At 53.9% G+C, this 26028-nt stretch overlaps 8 protein-coding genes across 8 annotated transcripts; 2 read left to right on the top strand and 6 right to left on the bottom strand.

Annotated features, from left to right (window-relative positions):
* Positions 1 to 6360: 6360 nt before the first annotated feature.
* On the bottom strand, positions 6361 to 7221 carry BBK36DRAFT_1121927 (glutathione transferase; the record flags this gene model as incomplete). Its single annotated transcript, XM_024890883.1, has 2 exons — positions 6361 to 6558; positions 6643 to 7221. The coding sequence occupies 2 exons, from the start codon at positions 7219 to 7221 to the stop codon at positions 6361 to 6363; spliced, it is 777 nt and encodes a 258-aa protein (XP_024748570.1).
* An 868-nt stretch (positions 7222 to 8089) lies between these two features.
* BBK36DRAFT_1169995 (hypothetical protein) lies at positions 8090 to 10639 on the bottom strand (the record flags this gene model as incomplete). The annotated part of the gene is made up of 6 exons (XM_024895398.1): positions 8090 to 8633; positions 8701 to 9008; positions 9064 to 9343; positions 9416 to 9995; positions 10057 to 10282; positions 10430 to 10639. The coding sequence occupies 6 exons, from the start codon at positions 10637 to 10639 to the stop codon at positions 8090 to 8092; spliced, it is 2148 nt and encodes a 715-aa protein (XP_024748569.1).
* Positions 10640 to 11087: 448 nt separating this feature from the next.
* On the bottom strand, positions 11088 to 11882 carry BBK36DRAFT_1204638 (uracil phosphoribosyl transferase; the record flags this gene model as incomplete). The annotated part of the gene is made up of 3 exons (XM_024897320.1): positions 11088 to 11485; positions 11548 to 11647; positions 11706 to 11882. 3 exons carry the CDS (start codon positions 11880 to 11882, stop codon positions 11088 to 11090), a joined length of 675 nt encoding a protein of 224 aa, XP_024748568.1.
* On the top strand, positions 11881 to 14340 carry BBK36DRAFT_1204637 (hypothetical protein; the record flags this gene model as incomplete). Its single annotated transcript, XM_024897319.1, has 2 exons — positions 11881 to 11887; positions 12983 to 14340. 2 exons carry the CDS (start codon positions 11881 to 11883, stop codon positions 14338 to 14340), a joined length of 1365 nt encoding a protein of 454 aa, XP_024748567.1.
* Positions 14341 to 14581: 241 nt separating this feature from the next.
* Positions 14582 to 15862, bottom strand: BBK36DRAFT_1204634 (hypothetical protein; the record flags this gene model as incomplete). Its single annotated transcript, XM_024897318.1, has 2 exons — positions 14582 to 15552; positions 15583 to 15862. 2 exons carry the CDS (start codon positions 15860 to 15862, stop codon positions 14582 to 14584), a joined length of 1251 nt encoding a protein of 416 aa, XP_024748566.1.
* Positions 15863 to 17082: 1220 nt separating this feature from the next.
* BBK36DRAFT_1204631 (DNA ligase) lies at positions 17083 to 20156 on the top strand (the record flags this gene model as incomplete). The annotated part of the gene is made up of 2 exons (XM_024897317.1): positions 17083 to 17213; positions 17269 to 20156. The coding sequence occupies exons 1-2, from the start codon at positions 17104 to 17106 to the stop codon at positions 20153 to 20155; spliced, it is 2997 nt and encodes a 998-aa protein (XP_024748565.1). The 5' UTR covers positions 17083 to 17103.
* A 204-nt stretch (positions 20157 to 20360) lies between these two features.
* BBK36DRAFT_1121437 (hypothetical protein) lies at positions 20361 to 22292 on the bottom strand (the record flags this gene model as incomplete). Its single annotated transcript, XM_024890827.1, has 3 exons — positions 20361 to 20505; positions 20577 to 21620; positions 21682 to 22292. The coding sequence occupies 3 exons, from the start codon at positions 22290 to 22292 to the stop codon at positions 20361 to 20363; spliced, it is 1800 nt and encodes a 599-aa protein (XP_024748564.1).
* Positions 22293 to 22920: 628 nt separating this feature from the next.
* On the bottom strand, positions 22921 to 24689 carry BBK36DRAFT_165629 (hypothetical protein; the record flags this gene model as incomplete). Its single annotated transcript, XM_024897776.1, has 4 exons — positions 22921 to 22933; positions 23163 to 23334; positions 23396 to 23743; positions 23996 to 24689. The coding sequence occupies 4 exons, from the start codon at positions 24687 to 24689 to the stop codon at positions 22921 to 22923; spliced, it is 1227 nt and encodes a 408-aa protein (XP_024748563.1).
* Between the last annotated feature and the right edge of the window lie 1339 nt (positions 24690 to 26028).

Here is a 26028-nt window from a genome sequence, read left to right as displayed (position 1 = left end):
CAACGTGTGAGGCCATGCATGGACGCCATAGCCAGCCAGGCCAGCCACGTTAAAAACCCAAGACCTATCGAATATCCAATGCTTGCCCGCCACTTTGTTCATCCCATAAGACGTTGTCGTTGCGTGCATCCAATATATGCGTGTCGTTGTCTCTCTGCGTGTGCCTGGCGGAATGGCGTTTCGCTGCTGCTCAATTTTGACCGGTAGTCGGGCACTCGAGTACTGCAACAAGCCATAAGTAGAGTCGCATCGTGCCACAGACAAGAGGGGTATGATGCCCGCGATTGAAGAGTTGTAGGAACGGTCCAGCGGTATTACACATGGAAAACTTTGTTTCTCAAGCATAAATCAAGACTGTTCCCAAAATACTTGCTAGTCACCGTCGTGCAAATATTCAGAACATCTGATATTGTATCGATTAACACTCTACTGACCAAGACGAGCCAGTGGTGCGTGTAAAATGATGCCAAGTCTTCGTTGCAGTGGGATGTTGCCAGAGTACCCTTTTGAACTGAGAAACTGGGCTGAGAAAATACTTCCACAACTTGAGTTGGGAGGCGAATGGAGTCAAGGGTAGCTTCGATCTTTGCATCTGGAATCCAACTCTTGTATGGCGTCCTAGTGGGAGTCCTAGCTGAGCGATCGCCTTTGCTTGAGTGTTCAACCCTCTTCCATAGCCTTTGTAGTCCACCGTGACGCCTAGCGGTAGATGAAACGGTGTGATATGGCAAATCACGGGGCGTGTCGTAGGCTACCATTCTACATATCCTCTACGTTCGAGAACAATTGTTCGTGATAGCAAACGGAGGCGTTGTCTAGCCTCCGGGCGACTGTGACCGGATGCCGGCGGGCACCAGACATCCGATAAATAGGTTTCGGTAATTCCATAGTCCGCAAATGAATCTTCCTCATCTGACAGCGAGTGACAATATATCCTGGCAGGGGGTCTCATATGCCTCGTTGAGGAACGTGCTTGTCCCTTCTTCAACCACCAACTTAAACCTCCCTCAAGAGACTTTGAGAAGTAATCGTCCATTTGATGCTTAGCTTGGCAAGGGACAAACTATATTCGTAAAAGTCTACCTGTAATACTCTAGTTCTTGCTGTTTATTTGCGTTTCGACGGATGCCATAGGTGTTTCTCCTCCACTGGTCACTGTGGAGGAGCCCCGTTGCGTCGGATGAGACCTGGTCCTGCGGCTGGGTATGGACAGTAAGCAACTTCTGTATGTACTGGAAGACGAAGACAAGCTGGGGGAGAGTGAGCGTCTGCGTTGTGCCTCGTATGACGAAGCCATCCCTGCTCCTTACAGAGGCTGGATCTGTGCCGAAGAAAGAACAAAGAGCGTCCAGTTCGGCCTGAAGAAGAGTTTTGACCTGGTAAATGAACCGCATGGCACCGCCTGCGGCATCCCCCTGCTTTTCTAAAGGCCACAATCTGTTGCCTGGTTCTATTCCGAGTAATCGTTGTTCAATTCGCTCATATGGCTGACAACGACGTCTTCCGGCCGGTAAGGAACTTCCCAAGGGTTCACGCACTTGAGGCTCGTATTGACTTTGTATGCTATGCCCGAACGACGCAACAGTAATGCAATGGCTTCCGTCCTTCCTCTGAAGGGCCTGTCTTGTATATTCTCCTTCCATATCGTCTGACTGTACAGAACTTAATGTTGTAAATAGTAACTCGGAACTGTTTTGGAGGTAAGCTCGGGGAATTTCATCCTCCTGCGTTTGATGAAGCAACGAGCCCTTGGTGAGGCTTTGTGTGCAGCTGTTCTCCCAAAGCAAGATCGTCGTCTGCCATTGTCGTCTGGTCAAACTTGATCCTTTACTCTCGGACCGGGGCAAGTGTCAAGCAAATCATCTCCGGATTATCTGTGAAAGTAAACTGTGTTAGGCGATAGCTGGTAATCTTTGTTTCGCAATGTCACTTACAGCGGTATACCTCGCCATATGCCAGCTGTTCGTTCTTTTTTCTGATGGTAGGGCCCCAGCCTGGCGCTGAGCTGTCTGGCAAAGCATCGTATCGCATATTCGCACGCGACTTCAGGTGCTCGATCAGAATTTCAATTGCATCGTCTGGGATTGGGGTGATTGGCTGAAGCTGCTGATTCCGGAGCTTCGAGGGGTCGGTATTGTGAGCGAATTTATGCAACTCCTTCACGAGGGTATCGTGGACATGATCGTGGAGAGTTTCTGCATTGTGACCTAACTCTTCGGGAAGTCCAAGAAACTCCGCCATCTGCACCGGGTTGGCCAAAACTTCGAGATCATAGGACGAGGCTGAGTTACTCCTGTTTTGAGCTACCTCAAATGCGAAATCTGATGCCGCCAAGGCGAAGTTAGGGTCTAGCGCGGTTGCGACGGTTTGAACCGCGGCCGTGTCGGTCGAAAGACCGTCATTACAACCCTTTCCTGGTGATCGTGAAACGAGTCCTTTACTTTCAGGTTGTGCCAGACCACAGCCTCGCGCTGACCGAGCCGGTTGAGGTGACCATGAACCTGTTCCATCGCCTTCGCCTTAGAGTGTAGTGTAGCAAGAATCCCCTTGGAGCAACAGTGATGCAAGTTCACTCCTGTCGCCATGATATTGATATCCGCCACAACAATGCCATTCATCATTCTTCGTGCCCAGTCCTTCAAGCCAAGCGCGATCCCCATCAGGGCGCCCCTTATATAGTTGATCCATTGTTGCCTCCTTCAACGTTGGGTGGAGACACGGTGATCAGAGGGCGCTAGTTCTCCTCGTCTCTCATTGGAAACCCTCGCAGGCGTGAGTGGTACCTGTAAGTTTGTCCGTTTGTCGGCCAGCCCACAGTTCGCCTTGCGTGCGTAACCTGGATGATTTATGCAATCCCTTCGATGTTCCCGTCTCCAAGTGGCTCTTTGATCCTTTGGCTGCCTTTCCTGTACCTGCAATAGACGAAGGCGGGATTCCCTTCACGTGTTTGGCGAGCATCTTCAGTGCGTTGCGGTGATGACGTGCGCTTGGCGGACGTATTCCGAGATGAGCATTCGTACTGCCTTCAGCTAGTCCCGTTTGTCGATTGTGTGGATTCGAGATCTGTCTATCCCAATCCCATGCTTAGGCAATGCGGGACGGAAGGTATCGTTGACTGGAGAGTCATTGGTAGAGTGAAGCAAGTCCAGCAATTGAGACGATTTATAGTCTCTGCCAGCATGGTCGCCTTGGCAGAAGCTGCAGACGAGGGTGTTTTGCCCCTCTTGGCGTTTGTGGTCCGGAAGAAGACGGTGCGTTCAAGCGCAGGCCACATCTAAAAGATGCAGCACTGAGAGCATCCGTACGTGCTGCAGAAGCTTGTCCTCTGTCGATAACACTGGAGACTGGACGTGGTCGAGTGGATGTGAACTTGAGTCACAAGGCTGTCCGAGCAATGAGGTCTTCTTTCCGAAGTTGCCAGTGACCTTGTATTCACATCGGGAGGTAGTGCGTTCTCGGTCTATTCTGTAGACATACAGCTCTAGCCCGAGGACCCTGGATAAAGCTTATGTTTGTGGAGTGATGAGACATCGCGATAGTTGGCCCGGAGGAGAATAAGGCAACTTGTAGATCGATGAGTGCTTGGTTTGCTGATTGTGGATGGCCAAGAACTCCTTCGTCTTGTTCTCCCACCTTCCGTTCGAGAAGGTTACTGAGAGGTCTGTCGTGTCATTTTGAATCACCATCGCGGTGGAGGGTGATCACGTTCGATGGAAGTTGGGAGCTGTTATTGCAACTGGTGCAAGCACCCATCTTCATCTGCGGCTGGTTACGTCTTGATGCATCCAAGTTCTCAGCAACCACAAAAGATAACTCCTTCGACTTAGCGCAAGTTTCCCGTTCGAAGTCTGTTTGCGATGAGAGCTTCATGATTCCATTCACGTCGCCAGGGTCGAAGTTCCTTTGCCAGCTCTTTTACCCATTGTGTTGGCGCCGTCCGGAAGAAGAGTCCTGAGAGGCAGGCCACCCATCCGGTACTATGACTCCATGTCCCCAGGTCTCCGATGTGCGCTATACCACGCTCCGTGGGCTTGTCGAAAGTAACCGGTAGAGGGTCTGCTCATGTTCTCTGATAGTATTTCATGCCGATGGAACTGCGCCATGCAGATTGGAATAGAATGCCCGAGGCAAACGTGAGGAGTCGGCATGTATGTATCAGCAACAGCCTTCCGCATTGCATTTGCGTCTATGGCCTCACTCGACACATATGCATACTCAGGGCCTTTCCACACAGATCCGCACGCTTGTACAACTTCGCTTATAGGAAGCGTGTGCGGTGGAAGCCATAGGCTTCAGAAAAGAACCATTGGAGCTCTTCGTTATCTTTGAAAGACAGAACATTAATACATGTGTGAATGAAGAGAGATAACAAACGTACGCTGCTGCCAGTGGATCTTGCTTTTGGTATTGGCGATGATTCAGCCGCTTTCCACTCAACAAGTCAGGCTCCCTCAGATGGCATGATTGACCATGGGGCTGTGGCTGTTGCAGTGAGTGCATTTTCGCAAAAGAATGTCGGAAGCACCGCCCAGGTAATAACATTGATAAGTTGAATGACCAATGGGTTGTAAATGCAAGCTAGATCGGTTATGCAAATGCATGGCTCATCTATATCAGCACATTGTTGACATTGGTCATGTGGTCCATAAGGAGGCCAGAAACCACCACCATGATGGATATGGAGGCGGCATCTTGTTGCCGCCTTGGTGGGCTTCTTTTGTACTTGTTCAATCTCAGCCGGCGTTTGTGCTGCAGGAATGCCTTCATTGTAAGTCGTGACTCGGTTAGCCGGGGTGATTTTCCTTGAGGAAAAGGAGCCACTGGCGAATGGCTTGCTGCGGCCTCAGAATTGCTTCCTGAACTGCCGCGTCATGTGAGGTTGAACCGTTTCGTTGATGGGCCGAGATCATAACGTCGAGATCAGGAGGCAGTAAAGGCAAGTGCGTGTAGACGCTTCCTGTGTCCCGTAAGAAGCTGATGTCATGGCCGCGGTCTTTATAGTATTGACACCGATGCTGGAAGATTTGGATTGTTGTTCTTAGCATCTCTTCGACTTGTGACAGCTCGGTGGTGTGCCAGTAGCCATATGTGCTGCGACCGCTACCGACACTCATTAGTCACACCATCCAGCCACGCCCAATGTGTGATAACTCCCGGCAGCATACGTGGTAGGAAGTATACTCACAAGCCTCATATAAAGCGCTCTCGAGTAGAACGGCGTGGTCAGAGCCGTCTGTATGTCTTCACTAGCAGCAAACCACGAGATCAAGAGTCTCGTCATTCTAGGGAATTGGCAAATCAGTACGTGCCGCCAACAGCACAAAGGAGTGAACCGGACTCCTTGAGACAAGACGTACATTGTATGTTCGACCTTGGCAATTACATGCCTCAATCTACCTACAATCTGGCTCTGTTGTCTGGGACCGCTCTCGACCAACGCCCGATCACTTACCGGATGACAATATGTCCAGCTTATGTAGTCCAGTTTCTTCAGTGCAATGGCATCACGTGGCCCGAATGCCCTTAGAGCAACATCGGTGGAGGTTCACTCCTGTCGCCATGATGTTGATATTCGCAACAAAGATTTCTGCGTCTGAAGCGGGGTGATATCCATGAGTGATGGGAGATAATGAAGGTTCCGGAGGCCGCCATTCGAACGACCGGGACAATTGCTGTTGTCAGGGGCCGCCGAGTTTATCGTCGCCGTCGTGGCAGTTTTGTTGTATATCAAGTAGTTCACCGATGGAAATGCCGTGGGCTCTATAAGTGTGTCCTCATGCTATTGACTGCCTTTCCCAGGGTGGGTGGCAGTCGTGGTCGGTAACTGTCGTAATTGAAATGAGATCAGTTGCAGCTAGACAAGTCAGGGGATGGCGAAGACTTACACGGCCGTAACACCCCTTCGTCCCATAATGTGTTCGGTGGCCAGTCGATGCAGACGGATAGTCTCCCGACGGGGGAAAGCAGCACACTTATGTCTCTGTCGTCTCAGACCTATGAAGAAATTGTTGAGAAAGGGGAGTCTTGTATGCGTCATCGACTGATGGAAGGGTGCAGCTCTACAGCGGATATCCGTCTAGATTACATCACGATAGACAAAGTCAGCATCCAACGACCGAGCCATATCACCCAAACGAAGACTCAAATGTCAGCGATTTCACTCTATTCGTACCACAATCAGGCTAGAATAAAGCTATTGCTGCCCCAACCCGTCCTATGACCGCCTCTCATCCGGATCACAGCATCCCTCACCGATGCCACCTGGCCACTGTCAAGGTGCCTCCCGGCAAGCAGCATCAAACAGCACATCATCATCTCATCCTCTCAACAACTCTCTGATTCCACAATTTCTCAATGCCCTCACTCATCGTCCTCCAACTCGGGATAGTACCGCCAAATGCCATCCGCATAGTCAACCCTCCGATCACTCTCCAAGTACGCCTTAATGTTGGGCCTCTCCCTAACGGCATCGTACAGCTTGAACACGCCATCATACTTACCCGTCTTCTTCAACCTCTCCACCGTCTTTGGAAACGCATACTTTGTTCCATCAAGGCACTACCCAATCTCATCAGCATCCCATCAAACAAAGCTGGAACCCCAGAACTCCAAGGAAAACCAAGCTCAAGAAGCAAAACTCACCTGGAACAGCACCAAATCAACATACGTAAACTCCCCATACAACCACCCACTCCCCCCACTCCTCTCCCCATCAAGCACCTTCTGCAAATACCCCAAAAACTTGGGCAGCCTCGCCTCCCTGTACGCCTTGGCCCTCTTCTTCGCCTCCTCCCTCTGCTCCTCGTAGTACTGGTCCGTCGCGACCGGATGATGCGTCTCGTGCACCTCCGCCAGCAGCCCGTCCAGAATCGTCAGCGCCAGCTCGTTCAGGTGATACACCCCGTTGCCGCTCGCCGGCCCCAGCCCCAGCTTCGGCGCCAGGTACAGCAGGATGTTGGGCAGCTGGTTGATGACGAGGTCTCCGTGCTTCAGCACCGGCGGCGCAAACGTGGGCGGGTTCGCCGCGTCGCCCGCGCACTCGGGCGCCGCGTGGGCGAGCACCGTCGGCACCGCCCGCTTGCCCTTGGCCGTGTCCGTGTACGCGACGCCCGCCTCCTCGAAGAGCATCCGCACGACTTCGCCGCGGCCGGGGATGCCGGGCCAGTAGATGAGCTCGTACTCGGGTCCGGTCTTGGAGGTGCGCCTCGTCTCGGGAGCCATGGTTGCGTATGTGTCTGGTGGCTGTCTGTCTTGCCTGGTGGCTGTTTTTATCTTGCCCTTAGTTGAGCCTCCAACCGAGATGTTCACAGTTGGAATATATCATCAGATATCAAGACGCGAGCGGGGAAACCAGCATGTAATAGCACAAGTTGAGTCAGATCATACTCCATCATCGGATGATGCGTCCACCACCCCGTACTTTATACCCGCATCAGATTGGACTTGACGTCAGGCCAATGCAATCCAAAATCCATGTCATCCCCGGATCACCATCCCCCCGTATTATCGACTTACAAACACACATTTCCTATCACTTATAAACACACACTCATCCATCCATTCCTGAGTCCTTTCAACTTCATCAGCTGTCTAATCATATCAATACACCATGCAACCCACTCGGAGACGTCCTCGCGTCGGTGCTCCAAGAGGCTTCGCGTGAAGAAGCCCAATGCAACGACCCACGAATCAGTCTATCCGCTCATGACATGCATCACTCCTCTTCACAAGCGCGGAATTCATCAAGCTGCATGTGGTATTCCGAGGCATTCTTCATTAATAATGAACCCGAAGCTACATAACAAGTTGTCCATAATGTGGTACTTGCATCCCACCTGGAGGCCGATAGTCCCATTGGTATCCGTACTCTCAGCGGCAGAATGGCACCCTCCAGTTTGGTCCATATGTCCTTCGGCGTTAATAAAACCGACACAAGCAACCGCAGTTGATCCAGCAAATCTCTGCCATAAACAAGTCATAACAAACCATGTGTTGCATCTCCCGCCAACAGACACTACCCATAAGGCTAGAAGCCGGCAGTCCATCGTCGTGGATGTCGTCCAATGGAGAGCAGATGCGGACAAGACCCTTATTCAACCTTGGCCGCTTCGCCAGGCGCCCTGTCTCCATTCTCCGAGTATTCCCAGTCGATGAGTCCCAATCCGACATCATTCTCCTCTTGGTCAGGTTGCTCCCCTTGCATTTCGACATTCTTGACCATGACACGTATAGCCTCATCTCCACCTTCTTCCTCGTCTTCTTCGTGATAATCTCTTTCTTGATCGGCCGCCAGGAGCATGTTGTAGAGTTTCTTCATGTTAGCCAACACGTATGGCCCCCTGATCTTCCCAAGGTGTCTTAACCACTCCTTGGTGTTGACATCCCCTGTCCTTTTCCACTCCAGCCAACGCTCTGGTTTGGTCGTAGACCAGCTCACCCAGCGCGACACTTCTTCCTTAGACGGCCTGCTGCCTGCTCCATGCACCAATCGATTTGGCCACGCATTCACAATTGTATTCCTACGCTTCAAATGCACTCCCATGTAGCCAGTTTTCAAGATGCTGGCCTTGGGCTGGTGTGACAATTCCTCTCCGGGGACTCGGCCTCCAAAGCGATCTGCATCGTTTAGATAGCTGCGGTCATGTAAAGTCAGTCATCCTGTCATATGTTAACGCTCACATGCCTTTGACAGCCACGTACTGATAGGAGAACATGTCCCAGTCGCGGAAGAGTAAGATGCCCATGTGCCGACGCAACGAGGCGGCGCTGTAGTTTTCGCCCGCAGCTTGTGCCGGTGGTATGATCGCGTCCAGTGGCTCGAGATTTCGATGGAAAATGAGATCTTTCTCAGCAGCCACATACTTGTCAAGTTTGGGTGACTCTGCCGAGACGACACTCTCCCGACACATGGTCAGCATGGTCGCCAGGGGGTTCTCGTCTGCGTGTCGCAGCAAAGTTGCGCATGACAGAAAACATAGCTCGGGCTCGAATTCGAAGAGATGTCCGACCTGAGACGCGGGCGTAAGCAAGGCTTCTCCTGTCTTCAGATCTACTGCACATTACCTCTATGCGATCGAAGGACGGCAGCCTCCTTTCATAGAATTCCCGAAGCTGTCCCACCATCTCCGTAAGGCCACAAGCCGTGAGACTTATATTGATTTTCCTTTGCTCCACCCGCTTTAGGAACGCAACGACCTTGCTGCGGATGTAGCAGCTCATTTTGCCGTATACATCGCCTCTCGCAGGATACGGGGCATACTCTAGGATTTCCTTCATTGGCCATTCGGAGAGAGGCTCGTTGGTCAAGCCGGTGGGTTGGCTTCCGTCAGGGTTGAAGAAGATGCTGTACAGCGTGAGCAAGAGTCTCCCATCTCTCTCTCTCTCTTCTATGGCCCAAGCTGGTCTCCAGACTTACGGGTTTTGTTTGACAAAGGACTCCGTCGGGCTGCTATAAGGCATGAGAATGCCATCCTGTCGCCACTTCATCAAAGCTGCCGCTCTTGATGGCGACATCCTCGCGTGTACCCTGTCCAGAGGCTCACCGTACAGTGCTGCGTCGGTTTCCCTCGCCAATCTAGCGGTAGCCGCATTTTTGGATGGGGTTTGATGGATGTGATCCACGATAGCATCCCATACATCGGGCTCGAGTTGAGTGTGCAGTCGCAGGTTGCTTCCTTTGAAAGCAACTCCCGCAGTTTGAATATTCCCGCCTTCACGGAAAGATCGCACTTCTTTGCGGGCATTTGACACAGTTTCTGAAAATGTCTCCCTGATGTACGAATAGATTTCTTGAGGCAATTTGAGCGAATACCAAACCTGTGAAACGACCTCTGCAGCTCGTGAAGGGTCATCATGATACCAGATCATGGCGTGCAGCGAAATGATCGTCCGCAGAAGCTGAGGGAGATCGTTCTCGCAAATGACAACTTCGAGGTCTGGCAACGCCGTCTCTGGCATGGCGGCAACAGAATAAACAAGGTGCCGCAAAGCAAAAGCTAGGCTCGTTAACAGAGATGCCAAATCAAAGGGTACAGAAACAGGAAGCGGCAAACTGACGACCGAGGAGGAGGAGCTTCAGGGGGCCATTATACTCTGCTCCCTCGTTTTCTGCCAGGTTCAGGATGTCGGTCGCGGCATAATTGCCCCAGAAAACTCCAGTGTCAAAGACTGGATGATCAGGAATCGCAGCGCCGTCAATGCCTGCCGATGGAGGGACGTGTGGAGGTGGGCATGATGCTTTGTGAACTTTCGCGTGCTCCTGTTTGCAATCTTGGCTGCAATACTGTATACGTGAATGTTCGTGTGTCAGCCTACATACTTATATCCAGCTAAGCACAGAGATGAGATACAGAGAGGCGAGGGGGGGAGAGATAGGCCAGCGAAGAACAAGCGATACGTATGGGTTATTCCACCGATACCAACTACTTACAGCGACAAGCTGACATTTCTGGCAGACAATCTTCATGTTTGCAGCGGTTGGACACTGTACCCCATCAATCCACTCAGCCGCACATCTCAAGTATGGCTTTTCCGCTTCTTGCGCGCTGCCTGTTGAACATTGCTTGAGACCTGGCTCGGCTTGCGACATGTCGCTTTGCGATCTATCTTTGCCTCTGTTTCGCGCTTTGTTTCGACCCATGGTGAGACTACTATTGTTAGTAGAGCTCAGCGGCTGATTGATATCGTCGTCAAAGGTGGGAGATAGCAGAGAAGCGTTGAAGATCGGTACGGCGACAATGGCCAGAGGATTTCAAGAAGTCTGAATGAACCTCCTAAAGAAGCTCGTGTCAGCAACCAGGAGATTGGGAGGAAACCGGATTGCCAGGGAGATTGCTTGAGAAGGTCCAAGGGCATGTCCCGGATAGCGGTTTCCGGCATGCTCTCCTCTGGTGTCCCTTCGCATGCTCTTCCCGCATGGCACGTTTCCCCCCATAACATACAAGAACAGTAGAGCCTTCCAGATAAAGTTGTCGATACTCGTCCCCATTGAATGCTATGTCTAGCGCTATATATCAGTAATAAAGTAGGTTCCGTTATCTTTCACGTTTATCGTCTGATATCCACCCGATCAAGCAATGGTACGGGGCTTATTTGCCAATAGTCAAGAACAGACGGTCTCCAACATCGCCCAAGCCAGGCTTCAACATGCCTCCGTCAGTCAGCTCCTTATCGACGCCCGCGATCCAAATCTCCGTTCCTTCGGGCCACTCAGCGGCAGCCTTCTGGACACCTTCCTCAGCTCCCAGGACAGACAGGACAAGCACCCTCCTGGCGCCCCATTCGCGCAGGGTCTGGATGGCGGCCGCGCACGTACCGCCAGTAGCGATGACAGGATCGACGATGATGGCCAGCTTGCTGCTTTCGGCAGAGCCCGGGCTTTGTTGGGGGAGGTTGTTGTAGTATTCGACGGGGTCGAGGGTCGAGGGCTCGCGGTACATGCCGAGATGGTGGATGGGTACTGACTCTGGGAGCATAGTTTGTACGGCTGCAAGTCATGAGTTTACGTACGGTCATTAGGAGGCTATTGGGCGCTTTTGGGAGACTGACCTTCGACCATGCCCAAGCCGGACCGGAGGATCGGAACTATGCAGATGTGGTTCGGTTCAGAGACAACGGTCGTGTATTCGAAGCCGAGGGGAGTTTGATCCTTGTTCGTCGTGAGTAAATGAAGCGTTCTATCAAATCCATACATGAGGGGAGGTTACCTTTGGGCCATTGGTCGGTTTTAGAGCCGAGCTGACGGCCTCGCAGGCAATGATTAATGAGATCTCGTGGATCAAAGACTTGACGTCGCGAGAGCTGGCGGATTTGGATCGCAGTTGGCTAAGCTTGGCCAGCAAGCTGGGATGCTGCGAGACGTGGACGTTTGAAGGCAAGGCCATGGCTGGTAGTATGGAAACTGGAAGATGATGCGTGGGTTGGGTAGTCGTATCTGCCTGTTATGTATTGATGATGTGAGACCCAATGACTGATGTAAGACGTAGAGAATTGAGGGATAGCTTGAACGAGAAGTGAAGGTTTATAGATGGAAATCAAGACGGATATAGGGATTCTAAGAAGATAAAGAATAGCGCCCAAGGAAAGAGGAGAAAGAAGCGGTCGTGATAGAGTCGAGGTGAGATGCAGGTGTTAGACTGGGCACAAATTACGTAGCGAGATACCAGGGGAGATGCCATATCGGAGGGCACCTAAAGGTGGGGGAGGGGTCAGTGCTAACGGTGCTCCAGCAGTTGCTCTAACGGTGCTAAGCGATGCTCTAACCGTGCTGGAGCCACAGCGCACGCCGGGCTTTGCGGAGTGTGGAGATGGCAGCTGCTCAGGCGTGGATCGGGTATCGGAGAGGCCCGCCGGTGGGTCCAGCTGATAAGGCACCTGACGGGACTTCAAGGTGCAGCAGCTGTCTGGGGCGAGTGGTGAAGCGACGTTTAATCGAGCATTTACTATGGATCTCGAAGACCTAATCTGATGATAAGAAGACAGAAGAAAATAATCACCGAGTCTATCTTCGCAGCCTCCGATGCAGAGCGTCACAGAGGTAGTACTACTCATCCGAGGTACCTGACAGTGACATCCGTTCGGGTTTCAAATGCCGATGGTTAGCGGCTGAATCTCGGCTCCTCGCTGCTCCCCTGTCGTTCTCGTGCCTTACATCCGACTCGGCGCAAAACATGATCAGATTCTTTTCTCCCAGCCATTGGGATCTTCATTCCTTTCCATTCGCCATGCTTCGTGGCTCAAACGCCGTCTACGTCCCAGGCTGAGCACCTCCAGCGCCTGTTCAAGTCTTGAAGAACAATGGCTTCGTCGCCGCGCGAGCCAGAAACCGCATCGCAGTCGAGCCCCACGGACTACAACGCCCCGACCGCGTATCAGAATCTCGACGATGGCACCGCCGGACTGTCAGTTGACATCCCAGACGGACGTCAGGCTCCGGTAACGGCGGCAGAATCGGCATCTTCATCTTCATCACCCGTTCGCAAAGCTCGGCGCTCATCCGCCGCAGAGAGCCCGACATACGACATCCCAGACGACTGGGCCAACCTCGACGAAGTAGCAGCAACAAGCCCGGTGGAAAACGTCGCAGAGGCGCCCATCTACCGGCATCGCAGCCTAGAGCAGATCCGCAGCCGCGATCGCGATGAGCGCGAAAGACGACGGGCCAGCGTCTCTCAGACGAGGGAGCCTTCCCATCCCCCGGCGGAGCAGTTGGACGTCGAGGCAAAAGGGGGAGAGGAGGAGGAACACCACGTGTCGAGGCTGGCGACGCAGATCTACACAATATCGTACCTCGTCTTCTTTTCCATCTGGGGCACTCTTGCGCGTGTGGGGTTGACCGCGCTGACGACGTATCCCGGCGTGCCTATCGTCTTCAGCGTTCTATGGGCCAACTTTGGAGGCAGCCTCATCATGGGCTTCTTGTCCGAGGATCGGATGCTGTTCCGCTATGAGTGGGGGATGCCCACTTACGACCAGCTGCTCGCGCGCGCAAAAGAGAACGGGAATAGCAATGGGAGCTCCGGACAGGGCGACGAGTCCATCGATCTGGCGGCAGCAAAAAAGGCCCATCTGGCCACGAAAAAGACGATCCCTCTGTACATTGGCCTGGCGACTGGCTTTTGCGGCAGCTTCACCAGTTTCTCGAGTTTCATCCGAGACATTTTCCTCGCCCTTTCCAACCAGATGGTTACTCCAGAGCTAGGCATACCGGGCCGAAACGGCGGATACTCATTCCTGGCCCTCCTCGCCGTAACTATCACCACAGTATCGCTCTCGCTTTCAGGCCTGATATTAGGAGCCCACCTCGCCATCGCCCTTGAACGCTTCACACCATCGATCCCCTACCCCGTAACCCGCAAGATCCTCGACCCCCTCGGCGTCCTCCTCGGCTGGGGCTGCTGGCTGGGCGCAGTCCTCATGGCCATCTTTCCCCCGCACAACAGGTGGCGCGGCGAAATCCTCTTCGCCCTCGTCTTCGCGCCCCTGGGCTGCCTCGCGCGCTTCTACCTCTCCATCCACCTCAACGCCAAGGTTGCGTCTTTTCCCCTCGGTACTTTCACCGCCAACGTCGGCGGCACGGCTGTCCTCGGCATGGCGTGGGATATCGCCCATGCTCGCGTGGGAGGAGTGGCGGGTTGCCAGGTGCTGCAGGGCATCGAGGATGGCTTTTGCGGCTGTCTGACGACGATTTCGACATGGGTTGCCGAGTTGAGTAGCCTTGAACGACGACACTCGTATGTATATGGCTTCAGCAGCGTGGTGGCCGCTCTGGCGGTGATGATTGCCATCATGGGAGGGCTCCGATGGAGCGATGGATTCAGCCCCCTGGCTTGCGTCTCCTGAATGGGACAATTAACCTAGACATAGACCGGATCCTTCACCGTGTATATAGGATCACCATGTCGCTCAATATCGAGAGATTTGGAAAGTATAATGTTTAATGATTCAATAATGTCACGCTGTGATGAAGATTTTGATAATGATGATCACAAAAATATGTAGTAAAGACCCAACATTCGAAACTCCAAATTCCAGACGCTGTCACTGAATACGCTAGGCAGACATATAAATTCAAAAGAGAGACTCATGCTGTGGTCTCCATCTCGCCATCTGCTTTTTTCAACTCCTCGTGTAAAAGTTTCTGCTTATCGAGCGATCGAGCGGCGAGCCGTTGGCCGTCCTTGTACTGGCTGATGATGAACTCCCAGGAGTCCGACCACTTTTCCAGGTCCATTATTGCCAAGAGCGCCCTCCATCGAAGTGTGGGGGGCGTGTCGCTCTTCGAAGAGTTGTATATCATACCATCCAGTAGTGTGACGTTCCTCTTGAAGGTGGAAGCGTTCACCAAGGAAGTCTGGACGAGTTTCGAAGACAGCTCGATCCAGTGCTTGGATGCGTCTAGTTGGCCAAAGGGGTGCCAGAGGGCGTAGCGAAACTCAAAGATTGGTGTATCAAAAGGCCCTCCCGTAGGCCGTATAGCAAGTGATGTATCCTGACCGGTGGTTGTACGAAGAGCGGCGACAAGGTCGTCGAGTGACTGCATCTGCCACAGAAATTGAAGTCTGGCTAAAAGTTCCTTGTTTTGTAGGTCGGGCAAATGAAGGTTCGTGACGGCAGAGTTCAAGGGGTCTTTCTGAGGCGACCTTTCTCCAGAGCCATGCCAGATGAGACTCGCGACCCGAGAATGCGCCTCTAGCGTTCGAACGTGAGGGTGAAGCCGCCCGTAAGAGTTGGGAGAGAGGCGTTCAAACAGCTCCTTTTCAAGAACCCAGACCAGTGTGACCAGTTTCTTGACATGAAGTAGAGATACCGCTTCGGTCAAGGGCCGGACCTGAACATTGAATCTGCACGTTGAGTTGAGGTGTATAACAAGGCTCTTTCTCAGAACGTCGAGGATCCATTCCGTCGGCGATTCAATATCGTTGGCCACGAAGATCTTGCTTTGATATGTTGGACTGCGAAGCCGTACGCCAAACCATTCGTACATCTGCGGACTGTCTCTCTTTGCATATGTAGTGACTGAAGGTTCGACGTGCCATAATTCGTCAGGGCGATCTATAGGACGTGTGCGTTGGAAGGGCCAACATGAAGCATCTCCTGCATATGGCTGGGGAGCCGAAACGTTCGCGCCGTTTGCCACAGGCTGTCCGTATCTCAGCAGCAACTCCTTGACCCCCTCCAGAATGGCTTGGTAAGGATCTTTTTCGTCGGCCGGACATGCCCAAGGCAGAGCATCACAACTTCCATGAAAGTAGTTGAGAGTAGAGTCGTAGTTGAACCCCGGCAGCTCCTGTGCCACCAGACATTCAATCTCGAAACTGTAGGTAGTTTGCGGGAAGCGGTAGTCAAGCTCTGGACGAGGCATGATATGTGATTTTACAAGGCGTGATTTTCGGACGAGATACTGTCAATACGACGTCTTCAGCGATCGTAATAGCGGAAAGATTGGGTAATATACGCCTGAGGTCGGAGAGTCGTCGCTTTTCCTAATGAATGTGGTAAAGATGTTTGCGGTAACGATGTGTGTGATGAGTCGAAAGAATAACTGTGGATTTCAGAGAGAAGGCCTTCATTCCAGCAATGCGAGGTCTTCTGGGTGCCCCCTGACAAGAGAAAGGCGGCTTTATACCCGTGTGGAAGGAACAAATTGCATGCTGTTCACTCGGCAGATGATCTCCTTCCCCTTGGCTGCACGTCGACAGCTGGCAACCAATTCTTCCAAGAAGGCCGGTCATAGGAGCTGATACAAGGACTGTGCTGGGTTACAACCAGTGACAGGTTACCTTGCGTTGCCCTCAAGATCGAGTTGCACTGGCCCCGAGTGTCCATGAGGCTACGGGGACCTACCTATATCACGGCCTCCATCTTCGCCATACTCTTGTATTTGCTCAGATGGCAACACACTGCAAGCTGTCCGGGTCAGTCAAACAAAGGATCAAAATAAAGCATTAGCTGAATCCGCTGTTGATTTTCGATTTCGAAAGAAGCCTCCGGGAAAGCCTCTGATGGCCAGGGCGAGAAAGTAGCTGGTGGTATCTCCCTTTGATACCGACAGAGCGGCGTGTATCGGGAATGCATGCTGCGACATGTGTCATGTAGCATTCAGACGGCTTGTGGCATTAGATCATTGTGCAATTGTCTCGAAAGAGCTCTTCAGCCCCCCAAAATATGCCAGATACAGCAATGAATGCGAAAGGCGCAGCTCAACTTGAAGCTGTCTGGTTCTGGGGCCTTCAGGTATAGTAGTAACAGCAAACAATTCGAGGCTTGCCTGGTTTACATAAGCAGCCTGATAGACTAAGCTCAAAACGGCGGCGTGCAGGCAGCAGCTCCGGACCCACGAATCCCCTGCAGCTCGAATGACTTCACTTGTGCCTTGACCTTCACGCTGTATATCTATAAAGCTGCATCGTCACAGCACAAGACGCGATTGCTTCAGATTGCCATTCATTGACCTTCGTTGCCTGACCTTCCCGCCTTTTGCCATACAATTACCCCACTTCTAAGAGAAAGACTCAGTGACAATATACCCTCAACGGCAATACGCTGGCCATCTCTACTGGCGCATCACCGCTAATAACAAGCCAATCTTCAGCCTAGCGCGACATGAGCAAATGGACGGCCAAGGAGACAAAAACTCCCGACGAAGAGGCGCTGAGGGAAGATGACCTGCAATATGGCACAAGTGGCATGACCGAGGAAGAGATAGCCGAAAAGTAAGTGTCATCTGACCTTAAAGGTGAGCATCGGGCGTTCGTTAACGCAGCCAAGATATCCCAATAAGCCGAGGAACCACTCCAAGACGCTCAAATTCGCGGAGCTGTTCAAAGAGCTTTTCAATCCCCTAAACGACAACAAGAAACAGCCCTCTGGCCCAACAATACCCGCCAGCAAAAGGGGCCCTCATGGACTCACCAAGCTGTCGCCCCAGGAGCAGAGGCGGCACATCGTCGAGAGACTCATCACTAGATGGAGAAAGGAGGTCGGCAATGACTTTTACCCTGCCCTTCGGCTCATCCTTCCAGACAAAGACCGGGATCGCGGCGTCTACGGGCTAAAGGAGAATGCCATCGGGAAGCTCCTGGTCAAGCTGATGAAGATTGACAAAAACTCGGAAGATGGCTACAACCTCCTGCACTGGAAGCTGCCAGGCCAAACCACCGGGGCGCGTCTGGCGGGCGACTTTGCCGGCCGCTGCTTCGAGGTCATCTCGAAGCGACCCATGCGCACCCAGGTGGGCGACATGACCATTGCAGAGGTCAATCACCAGCTGGACAAGCTGGCGGCCTCGAGCGGCGAGGCTGAGAATCTCCGCATCTTTGAAACTTTTTACAATCGCATGAATGCGGAAGAGCTTATGTGGCTCATCCGCATCATCCTGAAGCAGATGAAGGTGGGCGCCACGGAGAAGACGTTCCTGTATCTATGGCACCCCGACGCCGAGGCTCTCTTCAGCGTATCGTCAAGTCTCAGGCGCGTATGCTGGGAGCTCTACGACCCCGAATTCCGACTCGAACAGGACGAGGCGGGTATTGCGCTGATGCAATGCTTCCAGCCACAGCTGGCGCAGTTTCAGATGCCGGCCTCGTTCCAAAAGATGATTGAGCTTCTACGGCCGACGGAAGATGACGCCGAGTTCTGGATCGAGGAGAAACTTGACGGCGAGCGCATGCAGATGCACATGATGGAGGATCCCGATCACCCCGGGGGTCGAAGATTTCGCTTCTGGTCGAGAAAGGCCAAGGACTATACCTATCTCTACGGCGACGGCTTGCTGGATGAAAATTCCAGCTTGACGAGACATTTCAAAAACGCTTTTGCACCCGGCGTGCGGAACCTCATTCTCGATGGCGAGATGATTACCTGGGACATGGGCGTGGACAAGATTGTCCCCTTTGGGACCCTCAAATCAGCAGCCATCGCGGAGCAAAGCAACAAGTCCGAATCCAACGCGGCCGGCCACCGCCCCCTGTTTCGAGTGTTCGATATATTGTATCTGAACGACAAGCAGCTGACGCAGTACACCCTGCGCGATCGCCGAAATGCGCTGCAAAAGGCAATCAGGCCTGTCCACCGACGGCTGGAAATCCATGAATACACGCCCGCCACATCAGCCGACGCCATCGAGCCGCTTCTGCGAGAGGTTGTCGCCAACGCGTCAGAAGGCCTCGTCTTGAAGAACCCACGCTCCATGTATCGCCTCAACAGCCGCAACGACGACTGGCTCAAGGTGAAGCCCGAGTACATGTCCGAGTTCGGCGAGTCGCTCGACTGCGTCATCATCGGCGGCTACTACGGCTCAGGACGACGAGGAGGAATGCTGTCCAGCTTCCTGTGCGGCCTCCGCGTCACGCAGAACCACATCCAGGCCGGCGCCAACCCGGAAAAGTGCTTCAGCTTCTTCAAGGTCGGCGGCGGCTTCCGCACAGAGGACTACGCCGAGATCCGGCACCGCACAGACGGCAAGTGGATGGAATGGGATCCCAAGAACCCGCCGTCCGAGTACATTGAGCTGGGCGGCGGCGAGGCCAAGCAGTACGAACGGCCCGACATGTGGATTCGGCCCAAGGACTCCGTCGTGGTCTCCGTCAAGGCTGCCAGCGTCGGGCCGTCAGATCAGTTCGCCAGGGGCTTCACGTTACGATTCCCTCGGTTTCGAAGACTACGGCTTGACCGCAGCTGGGACACGGCCTTGTCTCTGGAAGAGTTTCAAGAGCTCAAGCAGAGAGTAGAATCGGAACTCAAGGCGACAGAAATGACAGTCGAAGATCGCAGGAGACGAAACCCGAAGCGAATCAAGAAGGAACTCGTCATTGCAGGCGACGACGCAGCTCCTCCTCTTTTCGAAGGCAACAAGTCCAAACTCTTCGAAGGCTTCGAATTCTGCGTCCTATCCGAATCCCCAAAGCCCTACAAAAAGTCAAAAACGCAGCTCGAATCCATCATCAAGGAAAACGGCGGCGCGATATCGCAAAGAGCCGCCGCGGGAACGAAAATGGTCCTCATCGCCGACAAGAAAGTCGTCAAAGTTGCCAGCCTCATCAAGAACGGCGACGCAGACATTATCAGACCAAAATGGATCAGGGACTGTCTCGAGCAGCCCAACGGCGGGTTCCTGCTCCCGTATGAGCCAGGCCACTTATTCCATGCGACGGACGCCTTGGCAGACGTCGCGGCGCAGAACACGGATCGGTACGGGGACAGTTATGCGCGGGACGTGAGTAGTGTCGATGAATTACGAGAACTGCTGAGGGACATGCCGAAGCTCGAAAACAGAGAAACATTCGACAAGATGCTCTTCCTGGAACAACTGGAACAGCACGGCAAGAACATCTCTTCACTACGGAATTTCATGTTCTCACGCTGCAGAGTGCTCTTCTACCTCGTCGACAGCGCGAAAGAAGTCGCAAGGGACAAGTGGGAGCGGTATATTCGCTACGGCGGCGGTTCGTGCAGCCAAGAGGTGGACGACGAGTCGGTGACGCACATCGTCGTGCTGGGGGACGACGTGATGGAGGTGGCCGACGTGGGGGACAAGTTGCGGGAGAGGCTGAGTAAGAGCTCGAGGAGGAAGTTGCCGCGGCTGGTGAGCGAGGGGTGGGTGGAGGAGAGTTGGCGGGAGAGGACGCTTTTGGATGAGGAGCGGTATGCTGTCTGATGTGCATGCGGATGATGCTGAGGATGAGTTTACTTGACAAAGTTGGGGTTGGTTTCGACTTCACGAGGGTCTTTGCATACGAGAATCAAGTCACTTTTAACAAGAGCATCTATATACCAAACAAGGAGCATATTCAAGGGTATCTCGACAACCAGCCCATAGCCATGCAATTTTACAAGCATCATCACCAACCAGCAGCCAGTTTTCACCGCGTCTTCCTCTTGGCCTTGTTCTTTTTCCGGATATGTACCACCCGCTGCCTCTGTATGACCCTCATGATCCAAGAGTAAATCATTTCGCGCATGAGGATGAGCACGGTGGCAACCGCTGTCGGAACAGCACAAGCCCAGCTATAAGAATATCCGCATTAGCGATCGTTCGTTTGCTTAAGAAGACTCAGTTGGTGTTAGGAACAACTTACAAGTACCATATCCCGTTATTAATCTCGGGAAACCCCTCTGGCGGAAAGTTCTGCCCAAAGAACCCAGTGATAAAGGTCAGCGGCAAGAAAATGATGGTCACCGTCGTCAGCTGCTTCATGCTCTCGTTTTGGTACGCCGAGATGGTGTTGAAAATCAGGTTGATGAGGTTCTCGCTCGCCTGCTTGCTCTGCTGCAGCGCCTCCGTAATGATGATGCAGTGATCCAGCACGTCGCCCAGATACGTGTGCGTCATGGGCGTGACAATGACGCCGCTGGCAGGGTTCCCCAGCTCGACCATGGCCTGGTCGTGTGTGAGGTTCGTGCGGTGGTCGCGCAGCACGTTGACCAGGTTGTCGATGGGGTTCAGGAAGCGCAGCATCTTGTTGATCTCGCTGATGCAAATGTACAAGGTCTTGCACTGCTTGATGTTGGGCGAGGTCAGCACGTCCAGCTCCAGGTCGCCCAGCACGTCGTTGTACGCAGCCGTCAGGGGGACGGCCAGGTCGACGATGGCGTCGATGATGGCCTGCACCAGCAGCGAGGCGTCGCACGACTCGCGCAGCACCGTGCCCGGGTTGCTCAGGCGCGTCACGATCGGACGCTCCACATCGCCGGCAGACACCTCGAAGAAGGAGATGACGGTGTTATCGGACGTGAGGAACATGGACACCTGCTCGGCCGAGACCGCCAGGTTGAGCGGCGTCAGGATCGAGTTGGCCTCCATGTACTCGGTGCGGACCTCGTTGCCCGAGGCGTGATACCGCTGCAGCGAGCGCATCATGGACGTCTCCTGAAGCCCCAGCGTCTCAGAAAGCTCCGTCATGCACTTGGTGGGGGCACGCTTCTCGGGATCAAACGGGCTGTTGTTGGCGGTGTTGGCGGCCTTGTCTGCGGCTTTGCTGCCAAGGTTGCGGAACCAGCTCTTGATCTTGTTGGACGACTTTCCTGAGAAGGTGCTGCTCGTGTCAGACGAAGAATCGTCATCGTCAACCAGGTGGACCAGCTTCTGCAGCGTCATGACGATAAAGGCATGGCTCGGATACCTTGTACAGAGGCGAGTCAGTATGATGAAATAGCAGCATAGAAGGCCGCTTGTCAACTCACCAGTCAGCCTTGGTCCTGTTCCTGATATTCATGATGTCCTCCAGCGCCAGCTTATGCAGCCCCTTGTGCGCACCAATCGCCTGAATCACATCCCAACTGAGCCCGTTCACATTGATCCACCGACACTTTGCCCACTCCTCCTTGGGCTCCGTCAGAAACGACACAAACGAGTCGTTGTCAAAGTGCTTCTTCACCATCCTATCCTTTGAAAAATCCACCACCGTGATCTCGCACTGCGCGCTCAGCGTCGGCATCGAAGCGTGTCCGCCGTCCGGCAGATTGGGATCGTAGCCAGGTTCCGACCCCGGCTGCCAGCCTGGCCGCTCCGTATGCGTGGCATCGAAGTCGAAGTCGTCGTTGTCGTCGATGGTGACGAACGTCTGGACGCGGGTGCTCTTGCGGCGGCGCAGGGGCGAGAAGGGCTCGCGGTGGACGGCCGTGTCGGAGCGCGAGAGGCGCCGCACGTCGACCTGGGCAGGCGCGCTGTTGCTGGTGTTGTTGGTGTTGTCCGTGTCGACGCTGAGGTCGTAGCGGACTCGATTCAAGGATGGCCGTACCTCGGTGGGAGAAGAGGCGCTGGCGCTGCTCCCATCTTCGCGATTGGGCTCCATGGCGTCCGTGAGGCTGGTCGAGACGATATCGAAGGAGACGGAGAGTGTGATGCAGCGCGATCACGCCAGCGGTCGCGCTCTGCCTGCGCGACGCTCTCGACAGCAGCGGTGACGATGGCAATGACAGCCAATGCTGAAGCCGTCGGTTGGCCTTCCGAACCAGCAGCAGCCAAAATTTGATCTCACGATAGTAACAGATACGTCACCACGTCAGATGCACCGAGTTCGGTCGTCTTCCATCCAATTCGTGTCAGAGCCCAAGGGAGATTCCGTCACCAAAAGTGAAGATGCCAAAATCGCAGTTCAAGGCATCGTCGGCCGAAACATCTTGTCATGTTTCTTGAAACAAAAGCATGGGAGAGGGAGAGAAAGATTAATAACCCCACGGTATAATTAGAATTGGAGGAGCGTCTTATTGCATGTTCGCTTCGAAACCGATCGCAGCTTCTCCCCCTTAGCCTTGCTTTTCGGCCTTAGCCGCAGCTGTTAAGGAAAAGGTTCCCTGGACTACGTTCTGCATGACGTGATACATGGCGATGATCATCGTGACCCGGCCAATCACGCCGCGAATTAAGGCTTCATGGGCCAATTGGTTGGAGACGCTCCACGCTGGATTTCTATCGTCTTTTTACTTGTATGTACTTGCATCTGATCGTCAGAAACGGATATGTATGCATCTCGTCATGATCAACGAACATTGAGACAAAGAACTGAAATCGAGAGTAAAAAATAATAATACAGTGTAAAAGTTCTTCTTTCTCTTGCTCTTCCTCTGTATCCGAGCTGAGGGGCTTGTTCTTGTAGCATAGAGCAACCCCTTGCTCGTCCATGAAACGCGCACTGCACTCCCATCGCATGCATGTATCTTACAGGACCTGCACCAGTTCAAAGACCTGGTCCTGTTGACCACTGCACTGCGCAGCCTCCACCCGGTCAGTGCCGGCGATGAGGCAGGTCTGGTTGGTAGCTGAGTTAGGCGTAAGCAGGATCGTGTCGGTGCCCGCCTCGAAGGGGAACAGCTGCGAAGACGCAGTCAGGCCGCCTGTTGACTCAACGTTAGTGTCTGTTGCATTTGAAAGAGGACATCGAGTGTCAACACTTACTTCCATCGGCACGTCCACCGCAAGAAAACATAATCACCTGGTCGTTGGCAGCTCTCCGGCCGTCAAAGTTGACGCAGCCGTTGGTCAGCACGCTGACAATCAGCGCCTCGCCAGCCGTGCCATCGTCGTGGACGCCCTTGGTCACAAGGTCAAACTTCTGGCTGGCGTCTTCGCTGCAGTCGGCCAGCCCAATGGGGATCAGGTTCTCTCGGAAGTCGCCTGCCGTGGGGTCGATGGAGAAGCACCGGCCATCGGCGGCCCGGATGTTGACGCTCTCCAAAGGTCGAACAGCGGAGGCATCAAACTTTTGGGCTTCGGCAACCGCAGTGGGGTTCAGGGTACCCCCGGCTCCGGAGACCGGGACGGGCGTCGTCGGGTTTGCGGTCACGGCAGGCTGAGACGCAGCGGCAGTTGTCTGGGCCGCGTTGTCGGCGCTCGAGGTGGCAGCAGCAGACTGGGCGCTCTCCCCAGTCTGAGTGGCCTCGTTGGTTACCGCAGGAGGGGCAGCAGCCGCAGCAGTGACAGTGGTCGTGTCAGTTACCGTGATGACCTTGGGAGCAGAGCACAGCGAGTTCTGGTCATCCGCAGGAGCCGCGGCACTGGGCGTGGCGCTGGGGGCAGCAGCTGCAGAGGTGGCCGGGGCTTGTGTCGCAGCAGGCGCAGAGCTGGCGGCGGCAGAGCTGCTGCTGTTGTCGGATCCTCCAGCAGCAGCATCGCCAAAGGTAAACTTCTGCGTAGCATCGCTATCGTTACAGTCGGCAATGTCAACCACATTGCCCTTGGCAGCGAAGCACTTTGTGGGATCGTTGCCAGGGGTCAGGCTCAACGGGCCCGCGCCTCCGGTAAAGGCAAAGAGCTGAGAGTTGGTGACTTGTCCGCCGCCATCAGCGCGCCCACCGCACGAGAAGAGGAGCACCTGGTTGCCGGCCGCACGGCGAGGGTCAAAGTTGAAGCAGGCCTGGGTCAGGGTGCTCACAATCAGAGCCTGGCCCTTCTGGTCGTTGTGGACGCCGGAGGTGATGACATCCCAGCCCTGGCCTTGCGTGCTGCCACAGTCGGTGATCTGGATGGGCGTCAAGTTGGCCCGGAAGTCTCCAGAGAGCGGGTCGACGCTCAAGCACTTGCCATCGGACGTCTTGATCTGGACATTGGAAAAGGCACGGGTGGCCGTGTCGTCTCTTTTCTGTGCCTCGGCGGTAGCATCCGGGTCAAGAGACGCAACTTCTCGACGCTGGATGGGCCCAGCAGCAGCAAGGGCCGCAAAGAGTAAAGCAAAAGTTGTCTTGGGAATCATGGTGGTGGCTCAGCGAGGAGTGAGGGAATGAAATCCTAATGGACCGGAAAAGGAGAGGCTGGAGAGAAGAAGAAGAAGAAGCTTTCACAAAGAGAGTGGTATAAAATCTGCACAGCAGATGGCCTCGTCAAAGGCAAGAATTGAAAAAGGAACGAAGAGAAAGGGAAGGAAAAAAGGAAGGAAGCGAGCACAGCACGCAGAGTGAAGCTATTCAGAAGCAACTGCCAGAACTCGAGAAGACCCCTCGAAAGACACGGCATCCCGCCATCATCTTATATAGCTAGGCAGCTTGATCAGTCGTTCACTCGCTCGTGCATGGCGTGTGCCCCGTCCATGCCTCCCAGCCAACTCTATCTCCAGCACTATCACCTGAGCCAGGGTCAGGACAAGGGCCAGCGTCCCAGGGATAGCCGCATCCTGCCAGACTCGCGAACCGCGGCTGCAGCATCAACACACCTTCTCCTCTGTCTGTCGGCTCGATCCGGCCAAGAGACGGCGCGGTCCAGTCCCTTCATTTCCCAGTCCGGGGCCTTTGCTCGGCGCCTCTCGCCATTTGGAAGCCTCTGGCCGCAGAGCCCCATTCTGGCCTTCCAAACGAAACGCCTCGCCGGGGAGAAGTTGGGCCGCCAGCGACCTTGTCCAACGCGAGTCGTTTCAGCGCCGCCATTAGACAGACGTGAGACGACACGGGGGGTTCAAGCTTGTTTCGGCGTTTTAGGTTGTTTGGAGCCGTCAGGGGTCCTGAGGAGGAGAATCGCCTGTAAATCCGGAGCCAGCCGGGCGTAGCGGCTGGTTGGCCACTGAACGGTCGCTGGAGCGTTAGCGCCCAGCTGCAGAAACACCAGATGCAGCCACATCGCGATTAGCCGCTGAGGCTTCGACAGCGTTGTTCTTTGACAGGTCCGGCTCAGCTCGCTGCGTGAATCTGGGTTGAACAAAGGGGCTGCTGTGGCTTTAAAGACAAGCATACTAGTCGAGACGTGAAAGAAAGTGTTGCGAATTCCGATGGCTTGCATATGCGCCAGTTGAGCGTTTCCGCCTCGTCTCTGCTCAGCAATTGGCCAAGTCAGTAACCCGCCGCATCGAATCACATCAACGTCGGTGCTTTGCATATCGCGGGAAAGCGACTGTCTCTTCGAATCAAAGTCCAGCATGACGTCGTTGAAATTGGGAATTTATCTCGCCCTGGAGCATGAAGTGGCCGCGGATCAATTGCCGAATTGGCTCGTTGAGCTTGTTGATGTGAAGCTGAAACGGGTGAGCTGCCTTTCGCTGGCCCAAAGGAGTCGCCATCTCAGGGGGTTTTGAGGGTAGGATTTGCATCAACGCCTGATAGAAT

Source organism: Trichoderma citrinoviride (assembly GCF_003025115.1).
Source record: "Trichoderma citrinoviride strain TUCIM 6016 unplaced genomic scaffold BBK36scaffold_9, whole genome shotgun sequence".
NCBI lineage: Eukaryota > Fungi > Ascomycota > Sordariomycetes > Hypocreales > Hypocreaceae > Trichoderma > Trichoderma citrinoviride.
Note: the sequence above shows the minus strand (reverse complement) of the source record. Positions and strands in the feature narration are given on the sequence as shown.